Genomic DNA, 21759 nt, shown 5'->3' on the forward strand with positions numbered 1-21759 from the left:
ACCTTCTCTCTCTCTGTATCTCTTTGTATTCCCTTTGTCACATAGCTTTCTGCAGGAATTTCACAGTGACCGGTTCCTAGCAGGGAGCTCACTCGTGGTTACTTTGCTGTGGAGAGGTCACCCAATATCTGAAATATCATATGATTATCTTTATGTGCTAGGGCTACCATCTATCTTTTCTTTCTGGGTTTGTTGTTCTGTTTTTCCTCTGTCAAAAATCTCTAAGCTGTAGAAAGTGATAAGTAATTTTTATTGAAAAATCTGTTACAAATCAGGGTTCAGATTGATTCTTTCTAATACTTAAGAATGTCTCTCACACAGTTGAATACATTTGGAACTTCATTTTATGTGTACTTCAGTGTCTTGTTTGTCACACACAAAATACAATTTACAGTAAAAAATGTTTTTTCATCTTTTAAACCAGAACATCTAATTCAGAACACTGAGGAAGAGCCACATTTGAGGAACATTCATGATGTGGAAAATGAGGACAGAAGCATCTATCTAAACCAAGGTACAATGAAAGTATTACAAAGTGGTCCATTGAAAGAACACACAGGGAGATACTACTTCTTAGAAAAGGTTTATTTCTTTATAGGTTTTCCTCCATTATAGAATTGTGGTTATTAGATAGCTGGTAACCCCTACTGAGTTTTATGGCCCTGATTACAAGTTGTGCTGAATGGAATTCCTGTGTGAAATTCAATTCCACACAATTATAAGTGGGCCAGTGGTTCCCACACCCAGATATCCTCTTGCAGGAACACTGGACTCAATTTTACTTACTGGACATACTAGCCAGTAATATCTCATTAGGAAAGGGCGGCATTACATCCAGCACCTGTCTCCTGACCCCTACCTGATCTTCAGCTGAGGAATGGGGGCTACCTGGCGACATCTTCTCACCACAGCCCCTCTCCTCCTCTTCTATCTTCCCTCTTACTTAGAACAGAATCTGGGATTCCCTGCGAAATACTGTCGAGAAAAAACTGTTTCATGTTTTTATTCCCTATTCCAAGAGGGTTTAACTCAAAGTTGCAGGAATTCCATATGGAGTTGATACTTCTGGCAGCCTGGAATCTCCTCATGGAATTCCGCATTGCTTTAAATTGGTCCCTAATTTGGTTTCACACTGGTTGAATCATTTCATATCATTCCATAATCCATCCAGTAATGTGCGTCTCAAGTTTTTATGGCATTTTGCGATCTTGTGCATCATATTTCAATACATTATCCCTTTTCAGATTTCATTCCACCCTCTGCAGTTTTTAGGTCGCGCCTATGCAGCGCGCATGCGCTACATATGAAAGAGACCTTTAGCCATCGATTCCCCTTTGGCCCTAAAAACGTGCACGTGTTCATTGCCTTCAATGGCAACGCGTGCATGTTTGGAGATTCCCTTGCGGGAGCGAGCAGCTGCCGCCATATGTTTGTAATTAACTTACAAACATATGGTGCCCGAGGCTCGCTCCCGCAAGGGAAACAGGCGCCGGCCCCTTCCTATCTCCCCTCCCCCTGCTGCCAGCGCGAGGCGCGCTCGCTTATTTTTGTTTACCTTTGCCATTAGAAACCCTTTTCATTATAAATTAATTGAGAATTTACACATAGAAGTTTTGGGATGAAGCATGTCGAACTCCTGTGATCACAGAACAGGTGAGTTAAAACACCAAACATCAAGGAAGTGCAGCTGCAATTGAGGTAACCAATGGCATATGTTGCAGCTGATCTTTAGATTCATTGTGAAGACAAAATAGAACAGGACAGTTCAAATAATAATTGTCACATCAAATTAGTTACCTGGTACACTCCCACAACTCGAAACGTTTGAGCTACCACTCACAGAGCAGACAAAAACAAAGGGCTTTATTTAGAGTTTGGTAGACATGATAGTCATAAACATTTCAGATATTAATTCTAGGTATTACAAACCCAATTTTGCCAATGGCATTTGTAATACTGTGGACGGGAAAGCCTCCATTATTTGACAGAGTATCCTGCTCGTCAAACTCTAAATAAAGCCTTAAGTCTGTGATTTCTCCCAAATTCCAAATTACCCCACGACTTTGATAGAGGTCAGAGCATACTTTTCTTCCTTTCTTGTGCCCATTTCACTGGGAAGACAAAGTAATCAATGTGCACACAAAATCAACATTTTAAAGTGCAAATGTACCTTCTTTGATGTCCTAACGTTGGGGAAATCACTAGTTTCACAGGATGGCGTTCACAACTAAACCCTCAGAGACTTCCAGACACACCATCGTGAACTACTCTGTCCTAACACCAGCTTGACCCCATGATTAGCCATATTGTGTATTTAATTACTTACAGTTTTGTGATGAGGTCTAAACCCTGGAAAGATGATCCTGGCTATCATCATTTCAAGAGGTCAATGTTAATGTTGAATCTACAAAATATAGAGAAAATACTGTCCTCTTGCATGATGGGACTTCTCCCTGTGGCTGTTGTCACTCTGGCTGAGAAAGCTGTGGATTTCCTGCCTCTAGTGACCCTGCTCACCGAAGGCATGGCCACTCCTTTAGGTAATGGTCTGTTTATTGCTCACCTTTATTCTTAGCCAACTCAGGGGTGTTGACAGCATGATGTTTCCTGCTCAAGGACTCCAGAGTGGTGACAGAACGTTGCTAGATCAGTACTGAGACATGCTTCGTCATTCTGTGCATTGAAGACAAATTAGTCTAACTTTTGATGTGCTAGAAGGAGGGATGTTAGGAGGTGGGGTGGTGTGGATGAAGCTGCTCCTTTTCTGTGATCATGGTATACTTGGTGTGGTGTATCTGTGTCTTATCCTTACCTTGATCATCTGTCCATGCATGTGTGTATGGTAGTAATTTAGGGCCATATGTATCAAAAAGTCATTTTGCGATTCTCAAATAGCGTTTTTTTGCGAATCGCTATTTGAGAATTGCAAAATGCTTTGTATGTAGGATTTGCAATACATTTTGCGAATCCTACATATTCCTTAATTGCGAATCTCAAATTGCGATTCGCAATTAAGGAATACCTCCCCATTCATTCCTATGGGAAGACATTCTCAATTTCTGATTAGCAATTAGCGAATCGCAAATTGAGAACGCAATTTCAAGGGTGCAGAGGTGTCCAAAGAACACCCTGTTGCACCCCCTGAAATAAGCACGGGTGCACATGTGGCGCACATACATGCCCTAAGGGCATCTATGTGCTTCACATAGCACTTTGGAAAATGCAAAAAAATGCATTTTTCAAAGAAATCGCAAATTACCACCAACTTGAACTTGGTGGTAATTTGCGATTCCTTAAGGAGAAATTGCACTTTTTTGGTGCTTCTTATATTGCATTTAAGGAATGGCAAAATTGTCGATTCCTTAAATGCAATCGCAAAATAAGGAATCGCAAATTTTGCGATTCCTTATTTTGCACACAGATTTGCTTCATACATACAATTTAGCACAAATGCGATCGCAAACACCGAAATTCTGCGAATTTCGGCGTTTGCGAATGCATTTGTGCTTGATACATATGGCCCTTAATACAGGTTGTTAGTCAAACTGCATGTGACTCTGTGCTCACTTATCTTGTGTGTTCTTTTTAATGAAAACATATATGAAATGCAAATGTATATGTTGGTTTTCTAGGTTAGTGGTGTGTTTGTAGAGCCACCTATATAATCTCACTTTTGCGTAGTTGATAAGGGAGCCTTGCATGGTTGTGTGTGTGTTTTTCGCCATCAGTGTTCTATCTTATGGGGGAGTTTTGTTTTTTTGTTTTGCAGTTAAGAAACTGAAGTACATCCTGAGCTTCAATCATGTAGGTTATTTATCTGAGTGCACAGTAGAAGTATGGGCAATCATGTGCTGTTTTTCAGTATTGCTTCTTGTCAGTATGAAGACCACTTGGCTCATTCCCAGTGATGTGGTGGGGAGTAGGCTGTACAAGCAGGTATTGATCTGTGTGAAATACTGCCTTTTCTTCAGAATGATAGTGTGTGCAAAGCAATGTCGTTTTGCTTTCTGTGGTCGCCTAGTGTGGGATGGTTTGGTGTCTTGTTTATTGGGCCTTCTAGAACAGCTATTTCTCTTACCTGTGTTCCTTGTTGGTACAAGCCCCTGTTGCCCTATGTCTCTTATTGGTGCCAGCCACTCTTGGTGTGCTTAGTCAATTAATCTTTTTAGCTCGATGCCTCTGCTGTTCGATTTTTTTTTCTGTTAATTGTTATTGTTTCTCAATGTGGAAGTGCCAGGAATAGTATTTTTGCAATTCTTTCTCCACATCACCATGGTGTTTTTTCTGGCCCTCATTGCCACTGTATTGTGCAGTGTCAGAAATTTGTAATCCTTCAACATCATCAAGGGAGGCCTTTAGGTCCCTCTTATTGGAAGGCCACCACCATGATCCTGGGTGTCAGTGTGCTACGAGGGAGAAGGAGTGTGTTTGTCCTTCTTGGCCAGTGGCCAAGACATGTTGGCACAACACTATGTGCCTCTAAGAGCAGGAAGATAAAGCACTGTTTCCCAAGTTGAGGTCCTTTGATCTGCTGGTTACATTGGAGGAGGCTTTAACTTTTCTTTATGTCCAACTCTGCATTTTATTGCTTTTTGTGCCTTTCTGTATGCACACCTGTGTTCATTTTGCCCAATCCATATTTTGCACTAGAAATAAACATTTCTGTACCTCCGGGAGCACCACCACAAGTGTACATAATAACATGCTGTGCTGGGATTGCACTGTGGCTAAATTGCTAAATATGAGCAACCCTGTCAATATTTTACAGGGATACTTTTACATATAAAAGTCATTAGGATATTGCACGATATGGGTAAGAGTACAGGATGGATCATGTGTATTATTCCTAATGCACTACTCTCCAAGTCTTCACTACTCCCACTACAAAGCAACATGTGTGCTGCTGATGCTCTCCTTGTCACTGGGGCCTCAAGGTTTGATCACACCACCCGTCCTAATCACTGTAAAGGTTCATTCACGAGCCACTTATATTTTGTTCACACTTTACTGCCTCTGTTGTGATGCTTTCCATCTAAAAACACTTAACAAAAGGATTTACTAAGTTCTGGAGACCTGTCAGACAACATAAAACAAATTAGTCCCGTGTTTCAACACTAATAGTATCTTTACAAATAAAGCTGTTGTGCATTCCTTCTTGGGGAATGGCCTCAATATTGCGAGCCAGCTCCTAAGTAAAATATATTTCAACCCGCTCTCTTTTCCACTGGCTCGAGTACTCAAAACATTCAATTTTCAAAACCATCTCCCAGGAATCAGTTGTACTACCCCGCCACACACACCTCTGTTCGCTAAAACACAAAAAAATGTATACCTCCAGTATACACTTGATTTTCAATCTACATCTCATATGTCCTAATGACACAAATGAGTGATACCATTTCAAAATGGAATTTACACAGGCTCCTCTCCACTGCATTTCCCACTAATCCCATGAATTTAAAATTGCATTTATATAACACTTACTACCCCTAACGAGGAGTAGAAGTGGTTTATGGCGAGTAGCACACTACTCGGAAGCCCAAAGTTAGTGGTCAATCATTGGTTAATGGAATTAGTCTTGTGTTCTCAAAGAAACTATTCCATGGATTTTTACTCGTTTACTTGTTGTACATTTATGACCTAGGTGTGATAATTAGAGGGGGTTGTGTGAGAAGTAAATTGCTGATAGAATGAATAGATGTTTTTAGGTTGCAGGGCTATGGTTTTAAAGAAAGAGAGGTATAGTTAAGCATCCAGTTTAGAGTAGTCTATATCTACAGGAGGCATGCAGAACCTAGAAGGGCAGGAGAGGGGCATTCAAAAATAAATATTGGAGAACAAATGTAAAGTTTAAGTCAAGGTAATTTTTTCATGCAGGGTTTTAGGAATATAGCATGGAGATTTTTACATAACATGAAGTCTGTGCACATAAACCATTAGAAACACATTTTAGGTGGTACTGTAAAGGAATGTTTTTGAACAGCTTTGTAGAGACAGTTTAACTTTCAAGAGGTGGCAGATACTTGCTACGCTTCAAAAAGCAGCCGCAGTGCTTGTTGACACCCCTTTATGAGTGACCGTCAAGCAGTGACATTTATGCGTATCCCAGTTCCCATATTTACTATTTGACTTTGACAACTCCATTGATAAAATTCTTGTGCACATCACCTCGCTGTAGTTGTGATATAATTAATTGCAAACCCAGAAAAGATACCTATATGTACCTACTTCTGTAGTACATTTAATACTATGAAGTATTATTACAGCTTATGCATGCAAATCATGCTACACCATACCGACTAAATGTTATGTTAGGTTAGGTAAACACTCGCCAACCTAATACATAACACGTCATTTGATAAACATGTTGCCGCAATCCTCATTACTAACTTCAGAAGAAAGTTTATATGGCACATTTATTATTCATTACCTGGTTCGGAAGGGCGTGGGAAAGTTCTGCCCCTTGGCTACACCCTAAAGAGCACTGGATACCACAGACCAGACTCCACGTTGCACAGAATGTATGGTTCTTGTGGTCTCACCATAAATCTCCAGCATTCATCTTGCCTCATAGTGGTGCACACATACCACCTTGCAGGATATATTTGTATATATACTTGTTCGAGGCATGTGGGCTGCTGAATTCATATCTATAGCATAGATCGCCGCCTAGTGTTGGGTCCGGATGATTGCACATTGTTGTCCTGGAAGAGTCTTCGAAGTATCACGAGATAGGTGGCTCCTCCCCTGGACTACAGTGCGCATGGGCATCGACTCCATCCCCAGATTGTTTTTTTCCGCCATTGGGTTCGGATGCATATTTGATCACTCAAGTTCGGAATACATAGAAACTTTCTTTTTGGCCCAAAGGCCTTTCCTATCGTCGGTATGGTCTTCCGATCGGTGCCCAGTTCTGTTCCAGCTCAGTTCCCGAGTCGGACATCCAGAGGAGTCGCGTGGCTCTTCAGTGCTTGAGGCCCGGTCAACGCTACAGGCCTTCTTCGATGAACCATCATGGGACGGAGCCCGTTCAAAAGGTGCCCCGTGTGCAACTCGAAGTATCTTCACATCGACGTCCACCCGGTGTGCAACAAGTGCCTGTCGCCGGATCACGATGAAGCCAACTGTATGGCTTGTTCTCGTTTCCGCTCCAAGAAGACAATTCGACTTCGGCGCGCAGCGCGCCAGGAGGCCCAGCAGACGGCACCTGACCCGGTGAACATTTCCGATACCGAGGGAGAAGAGGCAGACGAGCAGGAAGATCAAGAGCCGCTTTCCAATCCGGCGGCGGAGATCGACTCCAACTACGACACAGACGTAGAAATGCTCGATGCTGAAGAAATCATCGACGAGGTAGGAGAAGACGATAAGGCCTATGGGGCCACGGAAGATAGCTTAAGCAAGGAGCTATGCCCCGTTGAAACAATATGTACAGCTCAGGTCGAGGGATCGCCACATGGCCTTACCCAAGATCTTGCACCAAGTTCCACAGTCTCGCCTCCGGGCCCGGCTACGGACACTTCTAAAGAGCCACAACTGGTGAAATCGAAACCGAAAGAGAAAGCTTCGGTGTCTACACAACCGGATGTGCTAGAGGTGCCCTCGAAAAAGAAAGTGCGTGTCGCCTTGGTCGGCTCCAAGTCTTCTGACCTGTCGGTGCAGACAAAGCCTAAGAAGGTTATCGACCCGGTGAAGTCGCTCAAGGGTGTCGAGCCGAAGACTGTGACACCAAAAGAACTTGTCAAGGTCGTCGACCCGAAGACTTCGGCGCCGAGGGCCGTCGACACAGACAAAGGACTCGGAGCTACAAAAGTTGTCGATCCTGCGCGTCGGCCAGACAAGGCCAAAAGTACTGCAACCCTCGAGTCCGCACCTAGTGGTGGCTCGAAGGCACCTGTCAAGTCGACGCAGCCGTCCGCCTCCTTCACAAAGCAGGTGTCGGAATCATTAAAACGCATTAAGGACAAAGCTTCCGCTGCCGATCCGAAGGATACTTCCACGCCGAAGCCTGCCGCCAAACCGCACAAGTCGACTGCGCCCATTCAGTTTACGCTGCCGCCGAAAGTGGTGCCAAAGGCATTCGCGCCGAAGACGGTCGTTGAGGCGTCCATGACGGTGTCCACGGGGCCGAAGCCTACACCTGCGGTTGTGGGCACAAAGCATCGACAACCCCTGCTGGAGGAGCAGTCGGAACAATTCATCGACGCCGACACCGGTAAACTTTCTATTTACAAACGAAAGATCACCCCGGCACAGCCTATGGAGTCCTACACAATTCCTTTAAAGAAAAAGAAGGATTCCACGGATACACCCGTTCTGGTAGAACTAATAGCTCCACGTGGACAGGACACTGCTCCAATCTCGCCTACTTACTCAGAGGTGGAGGCTGGGGAAGGTGACTATGATGAGTACAACTACCCTGCAGACACTGATCCTGAGGATCAACATGACACATGGGCAGATGCTGCTGACCCAGGGGATCCACAAACTGCTCCAGACACTCAAGTGTATAATGTATAAACTTCGCCTACTGAGGACTCAGCGGCATTTAATGCGCTTATTGAAAGGGCAGCCAAAAATCATGATGTCCAGCTCCATGCTGACCCTATTGAGGTGGATTTTTTGTTTGACACCTTTTCCACCTCTGAGAAGACCGTAAAGACTCTGCCAATGCTAAAGGGTGTCTTAAAACATGCTGCAGACATTTTTAAAGAACCCACAAGGGCCAGGGTTATAAACCCCAGAATTGAAAAAAAAGTGCAAGCCGGCGCCTGGGGACCCTACCTACATCAAGGGCCAGTTGCCGTTGGACTCTTTAGTTGTTTCCAATGCCCGGAAGAGGGCAAACTCACAAACTACTGGTGATGCTCCTCCCCCTGACAAGGAATCTAAAGTGCTAGAAGCATCAGGGAAAAGGGTGGCGGCTCAAGCGGCCAATATCTGGCGCATTTCAAACACTCAGGCACTCTTGGCCAGATATGACAGGGCACATTACGATACACTTGAGACCCTGTTACAACACTTGCCAGATGAATATAAAGAGGCAGCAGAGATGCTCATACAAGAAGGGAAACTCATCTCAAATGCTTCTATTAAGTGTGCACTGGACGCAGCAGACACCGCGGCCAGGGCCATTAACACCAGTGTAATGTTGCGGCGACAGGCCTGGCTCAGAATCTCCGGGTTCAAGCCGGAAATACAAACCACCATCCTAAATCAGCCTGTGAACCCTGATCACTTATTTGGACCTGAGGTGGGCACCACCCTAGAAAAAATCAAAAAGGACACCGAGACTGCAAAGTCTATGGGGGCTCTCCAGTCCCAGCAGTTCAGGGGTGGTTCTTTTCGTCGCTCATGCAATAGAGGTGTTTCCAGAGGCCAGCAGTCCCAGCAAACACAGTACAATAAGAGTGGTGTACAAACCTCGTACACCAAACAAAGTAGAGGTGGCTATCGCGGAAACAGCGCTAAAGGCAGAGGTCGTGGAAACAACAGCTCCCGATCCTCCGCCGCCAACAAACAGTGACGCCTTGTCACTGCCCCCCGACCATACAACACCGGTCAGGGGGAGACTCCAACAGTTCCTGCCAGTCTGGAAATCCATCACCACAGACAGGTGGGTCAGAAAGCTTATCCAGTATGGTTATTGTCTGGAGTTAATATCCACTCCACCCAACATACCCCCAAAACACCGTCCTATGTCCACAGAGCATTTGCACTTATTGCAGCAAGAGGTACTCGTCATGCTGCAAAAAGGGGCAATCGAGCTCGTACCAGTGGAACAAAGAGGCACAGGAGTGTACTCCCTGTACTTCTTAATCCCAAAGAAGGACGGGTCCCTCAGACCCATACTGGACCTCAGACCCCTAAACCAATACATCCTATCGGAACACTTTCATATGCTCACACTGCAGCAGGTTCTTCCGTTGCTCAATCAGGGGGATTTCCTCGCAACATTAGATCTAAAGGATGCATATTTTCACATTCCACTACATCCGTCACACAGAAAATACCTCCGATTCACCATTCAGAATCAGCATTACCAATTCAAAGTCCTCCCTTTCGGAGTAACTACAGCGCCCAGGGTGTTCACAAAGTGCCTGGCGACAGTGGCTGCGCACCTCCGGAGACAAAACGTGCACATCTACCCTTATTTGGACGACTGGCTTGTCCAAGCAAAGTCGGCCCAGCAGTGCGCTGCCAACATGTCACACACCATTCACCTTCTTCACGATCTGGGATTCTCACTGAATTACCCAAAGTCACACCTTCAGCCCGCCCATGTACGGCAGTATCTGGGCGCGACAATAAACACTCTGGCAGCCACAGCACAGCCAAATTCAGTGAGGATCAACAGCATTCAATTGCTAATACAGAAATTCAGACCGCAACACTCGCTTCCAGCACGAGTGTTCATGCAGTTGATAGGCATGATGGCCTCCTGCATCTTCATAGTCCCGCACGCGAGACTACATATGCGTCCGCTTCAGGAGTGCTTAGCACGTCAGTGGAATCAGGCTCACGGACAGTTGAAAGACCTAGTGTTGGTGACCGGTCGTGCATACAACTCTCTGCATTGGTGGAATCCACACAACCTTTGCAAGGGCCGACCGTTCCAGGTGCCTGTGCCACAGATCATCCTAACGACAGACGCATCTCTCCAGGGTTGGGGAGCTCATGTACTCCACTACACAGTGCAGGGACTATGGACAACGCAGCAAAAGAAGATGCACATCAACCACCTAGAGCTGATAGCAATCTTCATGGCGATGAAGGCATTCAAGGTACATCTGTGCAACAAGGTCGTGTTGATCCGGACGGACAACATGACGGCCATGTACTACATTCAAAAGCAGGGAGGTACACACTCTCCACAGTTGTCTCATCTAGCTCAGAGCATGTGGAAGTGGGCCATTCAAAGGAACATCTTCCTCATGGCGGAACACCTCCCAGGCAAGGACAATCAGATGGCGGATCTGCTCAGCAGGTACAGCCACCAAATGCACGAGTGGGAGCTACATCCATCAGTACTCCGCCCGTACTTCCAGCAGTGGGGTCATCCAGAGATAGACCTGTTCGCCACAATGGAAAACGCCAAATGCCAAAGCTTTGCCGCCAGGTTCCCGCACCCACAGTCGCAAGGCAATGCGATATGGATGAACTGGTCAGGCAAATTTGCGTTAGCTTTTCCCCCAGCACCTCTAATACCGCTGGTGGCACGAAAGCTAAAGCAACACTCGATGACGCTCATCCTGGTTGCTCCAACGTGGGCACGCCAACCATGGTACACCACGTTTCTAGAACTTTCCGTGGTACCGCATCAAAGGCTGCACCTCACACCCAGACTTTTGACGCAGAGCCATGGCGACATTCAGCACCCAGATCCGCAACAGCTCAACCTGGCGATCTGGCTCCTGAGGTCTTAGAGTTTGGCTACCTCAACTTGCCTCCAGACTGCATGGATATCATACGGGTGGCAAGAAAGCCCACCACCAGAGCATGCTATGCGGCAAAATGGAAGCGGTTTGTCATTTATTGCGTAGACCATGACATAGACCCGCTTGACGCGTCTACGCACAACATCATTTGTTATCTGTTGCATCTTTACAAATGCAATCTAGCATATGCTTCCATTCGCATACATTTATCCGCCATAGCGGCTTATCTCCAAAACAGGCAGCATCTCTCCCTTTTCAGAGTGCCTGCCATTAAAGCCTTTCTGGAGGGACTCAAACGAGTCATTCCTCCCAGGACCCCACCAGCTCCTGAATAAAATCTTAATGTGGTCCTCACCCGACTAATGGGTCCACCTTTTGAGCCTCTACATTCATGCGAGATTCAGTTCTTGACATGGAAAGTGGCTTTCCTAATAGCAATTACGTCACTGCGACGTGTTAGTGAACTCCAGGCACTAACTATCCAGGAGCCATTCATACAAATTCACTCCAACCGGGTGGTGCTGCGCACTAACCCTAAATTTCTTCCAAAGGTGGTTTCGCAGTTCCATATCAATCAGACTATTGAACTGCCTGTGTTCTTCCAAAATCCTGAGACAGTGGCAGAGAGAATGCTCCACACTCTTGACGTCAAAAGAGCTTTAATGTATTACATTGATAGAACCAAAGATTTTAGGAAGACGAAACAACTCTTTGTTGCCTTTTCCGCGCAACACAAAGGCAACCCCATTTCCAAAGCAGGTATAGCCAGGTGGATCGTTAAGTGTATTCAAATTTGCTATCAAAAAGCAAAGCGCACTTTAACAATCCCCCCAAGGGCCCACTCCACCCGCAAGTTGGGGGCCTCCATGGCTTTCCTTGGAAATATCCCTTTAGAAGACATTTGTAGAGCAGCCACATGGTCTACACCACACACATTTACAAAACACTACTGTGTAGATGTGCACTCCAAACAGCAGGCAGCTGTAGGGCAGGCTGTTCTAAAAACACTTTTTCAAACTGCTGCAGCTGGCACAGGCGTCCGCCGCTAATGGAGGGACTGCTATATATTCTATGCTATAGATATGAATTCAGCAGCCCACATGCCTCGAACCGAATATGCTACTTACCAGTATGCATCTGTTCTTGGCATGTAGGGCTGCTGACATTCATATCGCCCGCCCTCCTCCCCGGCGCCTGTAGCGGCCGCAGCACTTACACTTACTCTTAGCATGGTCATCACTCACGGTGTTACACTCCATCTTTGCCACAATGGCTAAAAACAATCTGGGGATGGAGTCGATGCCCATGCGCACTGTAGTCCAGGGGAGGAGCCACCTATCTCGTGATACTTCGAAGACTCTTCCAGGACAACAATGTGCAATCATCCGGACCCAACACTAGGCGGCGATCTATGCTATAGATATGAATGTCAGCAGCCCTACATGCCAAGAACAGATGCATACTGGTAAGTAGCATATTCGATACGTATTGTGTATGACCCAGGTTGATAGAGGTGGTGGGCTCCAGGGCACCTACTCAGTAGCTTTCCCAGAGACCATCTTCCCAGGCTTGGTATTCATCACCTAAAGAACTCTCACCCACCACTTGATGCTATTTGACATATCAATTGATAAACTATTAGTTTTCATTGAAGAATCATCCTTCTGCTGTCACTACTCTTATGCCTTCTGCCCTTTCACACATGGAAATGTGGAAACTCACAGTTTTGCTGCAGACTATGGCTCTAGTCATTCAGTAACAGTCTAGCATCTCCCTCTTTCAAGCACTAGATCCTACATTATTTATGCTAATAATGGAAAGTAGGGTAAAACATAGTACCTGTCACAATCTCATAGGATGCCTTTGGCCTGATTTGAACTTAACATTTCTAATTGTATTGGCAAAAAGCCTGTTTGTAAAGTCTAACTCATATTCTAGAAGGAGGGCTGCTGTACATAATCAATTGAATGGAGTATTTCACCCTATTTCTTACCTTTACGCATCTACCATACTCTTGTGCCGTCCATTGCAGAAGAATATCATAAACAAAAGCAATCTACATTAATTTATACCCTTCATTACAGTCTAAGGAACTCTGATGACTGATTAGTGATTGGATATCATAATATGTTTCATCATTGCTTCCTCATTCAAGTACTTTATCACCATTTCTTCGACCAATCAATGCTTTGTTTTGAACCTTCTAACGACAATTATTCCAACTCATCACTTTAACATAACATCACTTTGACTCCATACACATAACCTTAATCTTAAACCTAGTTCTATACCCTTTGCCTAATTTAATTAAATTGAGTTAATACTACCACTAACGATCTTGGAGGAGCTTCGAGCGCAACCAAGATGGCCGCGTGAGCTTAGGGCTCTCGAGACCCTCGTAGCCCCCAAATATAACCTGTCATTTATCCTGACTACTGTGAAGTGCTTCTTGCAGAGGAACCGAAGGAGACATGAAAGCTGAAAACCGCGTCTCGAACGTTCCCCGGAAACCGGAGTTATACGACTGTGGAGTTTTGAGGCCTGTTCCCCTCGGATGACCGTTGATTTCGTTGGCACTGTGCCCGAGTGGTAATGCAACAACATTGGCCTTGGGCACCGAAAGTGACTGGCTCGGCTCTACTTCTCCTGTTGGTTTCACTTTCGATTTCGCCTGGGTATTCGATTGGGTCCACTCTAGACCACCACAGACCCTTATCGGCGATATGTGTGCCTTACCTTGTCGTAACTGCAATAAACCTCCGCTCTCTGACTTGGCATTTGTCGAGTATTGGCTGATTATTGCGCCACATTGTATACTGACTGTTTCATAGCCACGAGTGCTAGGAGTATGTTATAAGAATTAATAACGAAGGACGTGTTGCTGATCGCACTGCTGGGTGTTTCGCTTACTGTCTCCCCTGAACCGGATGGTGAACATTGATTTGTTTCACGATGGCTGCCAAGCCGGAGGGAGACAAGCGGCAGGCGAAAACCGTTCGAGGGGGAAGGTATACCCAATCTAATAACATGGACCGCTATGCTCAGTCGAAGGGATCACCGAGTGGACTGAGCAAATCTCAAGAGGACTCAAGGACACCTCAGTCCTGGAACCGGAGCTGACATTACAAGATGTTATGGCCGCCATTGACGGTGTCAAGTCCACTCTTGGACTAAAGATGGAGACTCTTGCGCATAAGTTGGATACCGTGTCGATTGAAGTGAATCCGATTCGGGCGGACCTCAGGAAAACTAGTGAGAGAGTGAAATCTCTGGACACAAAAACTGCCAGTCTCACGACAGATGTCACTGAATTGCAAACGGAAGTCCGAAATTTGATGGCTTCGAATGATCTGGCCCATCGTAAACTGGAGGACTTTGAAGGGCGGGCCCGGAGGAATAACGTACTCATTATTGGCGTACCGGAAAAAGCAGAGGGACAGTCTGCGGACCTCTTTGTTGAAGAGTTGGTGCTAAAACATCTTCTGCCCAAGGGTCTTGGACATTTTTTCACTGTTGAAAGAGCACACAGGATTGCCAGTGGCAGACCTCGAGTTGGTGGACCCCCTCGACCTCTGATAGCTAGGATATTTAACTTCAGAGATAGAGACGTAATCCTCCAAGCCTCTAGGTCTAAAGGCCCTTTGCAGTACGAAAACTCATCCATTAGTTTTTTTACGGACTTCACACCAGCAGTCCAAAAGCAAAGAATGAGCTTCATGGGGTTTAAACGGAAACTTCGCGACAAGGGACTCAAATACGCTATGGTGTACCCGGCCAACTTGAGGATCGAACATGGCGAGAAGGTCTATTTCTTTGATAAGCCCGAAATCGCGGCAGACTGGTTGGACACCCTAGTCGCTCAGGAAGAACCTTGCGGACATAGCGGCGCTGAAGGAGGGGGTGCGCAGGAACAAGAATAAGTACTGTTGCAGTGTAAACTCTGACAATGGTTCTAATTTTTCTAACATCATGTTCTACCACAGTAACTTAGAGGGGTTAACGAACTGTCCATGGGTCATTTTCCTCCTCGTATTTAGCTTTTTGTAGTGTAGTTTAGATGTTGGGGCGACAGGCACACTGCGAGTTGGGGTGGCTGAGTAGTCGTGAGCAGGGGTGCAGGGTGGGGGGCGGCGTAACTGTACATTCCCTGGGGGAGTGAGGGAGACTGTTGTTTTTTTGTTTTTTTGGGTGAATTTTTTGTGTTTTTTCAAGGCTTTGTATATCAGATTTGTTTCATGATTGTGCGAGGATTGCAGGAGGGTTGGGCCTTTTTTATGTTTTTTGATGGGCGGTAAGGGGCTGAGAGTATTGAGTTGGAATGTGAATGGTCTGGGAGATAAAATCAAGCGCAGTGTGGTCCTCCAGTTCCTCAAAAGGCACTCTCCGGATGTAGTTTTACTTCAGGAGACTCATTTAGTGGGAAATGCGTGCAATTCGATGCATAGAAAGGGCTACCGCCTGGTGGCGCATGCCGGATTTACTTCTGGGTCGAGGGAAGTTGGGATCCTCCTTAGGAAATCTCTTCCATTTGTGGTTGACTCCGTCACGACAGATGATAGGGGTCGCTATGTGGCAGTGTCAGGACGTTGGGAGGGATATACTCTTTCCCTTTTGTCTGTTTATGTCCCCACGGGTCTACAAGCTACTACCTATGCTGAGCTGGGCAGGCTTGTTCTGGATCTCCCGAGAGGGCTGCTGATTATGGGTGGAGATTTTAATGCTGTAGTCTCTGGCGCCATGGATAGATCCCCGCCCCGAGATACGGGACGGACACATAAATGGCTTCCTGATTTTCTAGAGGCTTTGGGATTAATAGATTCCTGGAGATTGTTCCATCCGACTCAGCGACAGTACACCTTTCACTCCGGCGCACATGGTAGTCTCTCGCGTATTGATTAAAGTTTAGTGCCTGTTGCCCAGGCGTCGTATATTGCTGAGGTGAAACATCTGGCCAGAGGGATTTCGGATCACTCGCCGTCTTGGATTAGATTTGAAATGACACCGGGTACTAATGGTAGGATCGTCCCTATAAATCCTTGGTACTTGCGTAATCCTAAGGTTCGCAAGGAACTTTTGAAAGCGTTGGAAAATTATTTTCATGACAATGAGGGTTGGGTTTCTTCGCTGGTCTCGTTGTGGGAAGCCTTCAAAACAGTGATTCGAGGTCAAGTCCTGTCCCTGATTTCGGGGATTAAAAGACAAGCGGAGGAAGAGGTGGTTAGGATTGAGTCGGACATAGCCAATACCGAATTGGAACTGGAGCAGGGGGCTACCCGTGCTAAACTACATGCCTTGCAACTTAAACAGCTGGAATACAGGACGTTGGTCACTGATAGTGCGAAGGCTATGAGTCGAGAGCAACAGGGACGCATATATGATATAGGTGATAAAGCGGGTAAACTGATTGCCTGGCTGGACAGGAGGAATGGTGCAGATCGAGTAGTTCCAGAGATTGAGAATGAGGAGGGTGATCGTATAACTGATCCACAGGGGGATAGTTGATGGTTTTGCGGCATACTTCCGTACTGTGTATGCCTCTGTCTCGGACAGGCCGGAGGCGGACTCGTGCCAACTACTTAGGGATATCCAACTTCCCTGTTTGGCTGAAGAGGACCACGAGTTTATGGACAGTAAGCTTACGGTGGATGAGATTGCTTTAGCGGTGCGCTCCCTCAATTCTGGGAAGGCAATGTGTCCCAATGGTCTACCGATTGAGTTATATAAGCTTCGACCGGACAGGATTGCCCCGTATCTGAAAGATATGTTTTTGGAAGCTCTAGAACGTGGAATCTTACCCCACGATCAGAGAGTGGCCTCGATAGTAGTTATACCGAAGGATGGGAAGCCCAAATCTTGTTGTGCCTCGTACAGGCCGATATCGTTATTGAACTCGGAACCGAAGATACTGGCTAAAGTGTTATCCAATAGGTTGATTAAGGTTATTAGTGAACTGGTACATCCCGATCAATCTGGCTTTATTCCTCATAGGAACACGGCCTTGAATCTACGCAGATTACATGGAGTCCTCGCTGGGGCACATACCTTAAGAGAACCGGCCGTGTTGGCGTCACTTGATGCCACGATGGCTTTTGACACGGTGGAGTGGCCATATCTGTGGGCTGTCTTAGCTAAGTTCGGTTTTGGGCCTGAGTTTATTGGCTGGGTTCGACTCCTGTATATAGAGCCTCTGGCTCAAGTTGTGGTGAATAATCGGACCTCGGCAACATTTTGTCTTGGGCGTGGCACTAGACAAGGATGTCCGCTGTCCCCCCTTCTGTTGTCGTTGGCTCTGGAGCCCCTGGCAGCTTGGATCCGTTGGGAGCCCTCAATAAAGGGCATCCGCTGGTCCCCGCAGTTCGAGGATCGAATTTCTTTATATGCCGACGACATATTGCTTTATTTAACTTCGCACAAGAAATCCCTTAACGTAATATGCGATGTTTTACTCTCTTATGGTCGAAACTCGAAATTGAAAATAAATTGGACAAAGTCTTATTTGTACGTGTTGTGCGGCGAAGTCCCCGTTCTCCCTCGTAATTGTCCTATACAGAGAGCTAGGGACGGATTTAAATATCTTGGGATCTATGTTTCACTCGACCCCGCAATTCGATATGATAAAAACCTCCTTCCTCCACTGGCCTGTTTGAGGAGCGACGTGGCGAGCTGGAAGAAGCTCCCGCTGTCACTGTTGGGACGAGCGGCCCTGTTTAAAATGATGTCTTTGCCCCGGTTTTTATATGCCCTACAAAACCCTCTGGATGTGGTACCAGCTAGTTATTTTCGAGAGGTGGAGGGATTGCAGTGTAATTTGCTTTGGGAGGGTCGATCACGAATAGCGCTTGCCAAGCTGATGCTCCCGTGGTACGATGGGGGAATTGCTCTCCCCGATATTAAACGATATTATTGGGCGTCTCAGTTGGGAGCTATAAACCACGGAACCTATGGGTCCACGGCGGATCCGGGATATGCTATGGATAGATGGCTGCTCCCGGGTGGTAATTACAATAGAGCGCTGTATGCTAGGACTGTGGAGAAAGTTTAACGGGCCCGACTAAAGTAGCAGTTCGTATATGGCATGATGTTACCTGTTCATTGGGATGGAAGGACCGTTTGACGATGGCTACCCCTTTATTTGGTTCGGATAGATTGGGCCGGTTGTGGAACACGAAGGGTTTCGACAAATGGGACTTGATAGGGATTTCTACTATGGGAGATGTTTGGGTGAAGGGGAGAATGAAGTCGTTTGTGGAATTACAGACTGAATATGAGTTGAACGATAAAGAATATTTTCGTTATGCACAGGTGCGGCATGCTCTAAAATCGATAGCCCCCCGAGGGGGAAATAATACCAGAGTCATCCCCATTAGAAGACCGAATACTAGATGGGCACCTACCAGAAAGGACCTTCTCACTCATTTACAAAAAATTGATAAATTGCAGAACTGATCTATTAGTGGAACTACGGAACAAGTGGACGCAGGAGAGTATTGAAATAGATAATGAAGACTGGCAATCTGCGGTCTCTTCCCCAAAGGAAGTCGCGATTCCAGCGAGATTGAGACTTGTCCAATTAAAAACTTTACATAGGGTTTATCTTACTGGTCCTCGTCTGATTATAATGGGGTTCGCGGACGATGGCTTGTGCAAACGTGGATGTGGTCAGGTGGGAACGCTTTTCCATATACTGTGGGAATGTCGATGTATGGTGGATTACTGGAAGAGGGTTCATGCCGTTATGCAGGAAGTAACGGTTGTGCAGCTCCTGCTGGAAGCTAGGAGATGTTTATTAAATATTTGGGAGCCTAGAGACTTGAATGCTGCACAAATTCGATGGGTCACTCTTGGGATCATGATTGCAAAACGGAATATTGCACAGCTGTGGGGGTCTGCAAGGCCGCCTACTTTGGTCGAGTGGAAAGAAAGTATGGATTGGTGTATGTTCCGTGAAAAAACTGTCTACCTAGCTAAGGGTCGCCTTCAAAGATGGAACAGTATTTGGGGGCCCTGGAACCAATATAGAGGGGATATTTGTACACCGCCTGCTATTGTTGAACCTGATGCTCCTCTTTCCCCATGATTTTGGCCCGTGAATCTATATGTCATTTGTACCATACTCTCCTTCCCCCCCATCGCTAATATTTTTGCACGATATGTATTACATTGGTAAACGACCCTCTTCTCTCATATGCACAGCTGTATTTTATTGATGCCTTGCTTTAATAAAAAGAAATATAAAAAAAATACTACCACTAACCCTGTATTAAACAAAATAAACAACCTTATATTAATCATAATGCTAGCACAATCCCTGAACTAAATTAAACTGAATTACATTCTGTTTATTCAGATTAATACTAACCATAATGGCAACACTAAACTAAATTGTATTACATTAAAAAAAAAGTCACCTAAGACTATCCCTAAAATATGTTAAATTGATACTAACCTTAATCCTAATTAAATTAAAGAAAGTGAAATATAATAAATGGGTACCTTTTTTCAACTTAAATTAAAGTAAATGAATAATAAGAAAATGTGGCTTAACGGCTGGAGCAGTTGGCCTCAAGGCTGGGGAACCGGGTTGGAGTCTCTGCAGGATTGTTTCTGGGAAATTCACTTAATCTCTCCATGCCTAACACAATGAATGTGTCTGTCTGTAACGTAAATGGTGCTCATGTAAACCTCTATGATACCCCTGTGTCGAGTTTGCGCTATATATAAAACTCTGCCCACCCCCAAAAAAAAATAACCTAAATTAAAAAGGAGTTAATGTATATTTAATAAATAAATACATTTAAAGAAAATAAGTAACCTTATTCTAACCCTAAGGCTAAGCTATACTACATACAATAAGAGTTGAATTCCTGATGCTTTTTTCGAAATTATAGTAAGCATCAGTTCAAGTAGTGGTGTAGTTTGATGGGAAAGCAGTAATGGCCAGATAAAGTAATGATTGTACACCCTCCTGAGCACAATCTTGTTTTGCTTTAGAATACACTCAGATAACACAAAAACAAAATGAGACGAGGGCTTGTTTTATTGTCATTACTGTGAAAGGGGTTCTTCACCTTGCAAACGTTCCACATTTGTAAATGTGTTTACATAACAGGTCCTGGTGTTACACCTTCAGCTGCGCCCATTTGCATTAAGGATGAGGGAGATAACTATCCTCTAAGCTTCCAGGACTTCAAGAAAATAGGAAGTATTTGCAAGCCTACAGGTGAGTGAACTTCAGCACTCTGCTGAGAATTTTATAAGTGGAATAATATATGCATATAAGATTTCTTTCTTATTTCTGTTCTGCATGTAGATCTTTAGCTAAAGCTCTGGATATTCAGTTCCTTAAGGCTGCCGAGAGCCACTATGCAATAACAATGAGGCAATATGTTGTAAGTCTGTGAATAACAAAATAATAAATAGGAACTGTGCTAATCTTAGTGATCGAATTACATTAATAAATGAAACTGAAGGGTGAATAGGAACGTATTAGTATAAATGTTGTGCATGTTTTAACAACAAAATGTATCTTGAGAATTGTTCATATTTTGCAATTCATTCCTGTCTGTAAGTATCCTATGTAAAATGAAAGACAGTCATTTTACTTTAGTGCAGTTGAAGCACATTTGTTTCTGTTTCGAAAATTCAAATTTTGTTAGCATAAACCACATTATGGTACATTTAGAACCTCTTTCAGAAACGCATCATGGCGCATCAATTAACTATAGACAAATGTTTCATTTGTTCTATGAATGACAATGTGCGATAAACAGCAACCAAACATTTCATGAAGAAATAATCTGTGCTTTGTTTACTGTTTAACAATACATGCAATATATTTTGAAACTCCATTATCTGTACAACGAACCCTTTCACAATCATGTCTTTCCCGTATTTATCGCCTAATGTACTTTAACAAAACATTGGTAATTACACTGTGAAAATAAAAGATCCCAAGAGATTATTGGGCTAGTCTAGATTCAATAGTGATAAACTGTAAAATGTATTGCTATCAATTAACAGTTTAGTTTCTATATAGATATGGGTAACATTTAATAGTGCGAAGGAAATATAATGCCTGCCTACAAAAGAAAACATGTATTCTGTGTTTGCACATGCATATACAAAAATAATCACTGAAGGAAAACACCTACCCATACTTTGAGTAATTACTATTGTGTTTAGTCCGTCATTTTACACTGCCATCCAGAGTAGTAACACGTACAATTTTACATGTATCACAGTAAATACACATAGTCATTTCAAAGCAGAAGAGCATCTGTTGCTGGCACCTGCCACCTGTAACCCTTATCTTTTGTCCTGA

The 21759-nt window shown here is 44.7% G+C and overlaps 1 protein-coding gene across 5 annotated transcripts in view; it reads left to right on the plus strand.

Moving 5' to 3' along the window:
• LOC144822315 (uncharacterized) overlaps positions 1-21759 on the plus strand; it is a 528873-nt gene that overhangs the window by 456429 nt on the left and 50685 nt on the right. For all 5 annotated transcript variants that reach the window (XM_078679672.1, XM_078679677.1, XM_078679675.1 and 2 more), the window contains 2 exons: positions 425-514; positions 20548-20658. In XM_078679672.1, coding sequence (XP_078535798.1) covers positions 425-514; positions 20548-20658 — 201 coding nt within the window. The remainder of the gene's footprint in view (positions 1-424; positions 515-20547; positions 20659-21759) is intronic.

This window comes from Lissotriton helveticus, chromosome 3_1 (assembly GCF_964261635.1).
Source record: "Lissotriton helveticus chromosome 3_1, aLisHel1.1, whole genome shotgun sequence".
In the NCBI taxonomy this organism is placed as follows: Eukaryota; Metazoa; Chordata; class Amphibia; order Caudata; family Salamandridae; genus Lissotriton; species Lissotriton helveticus.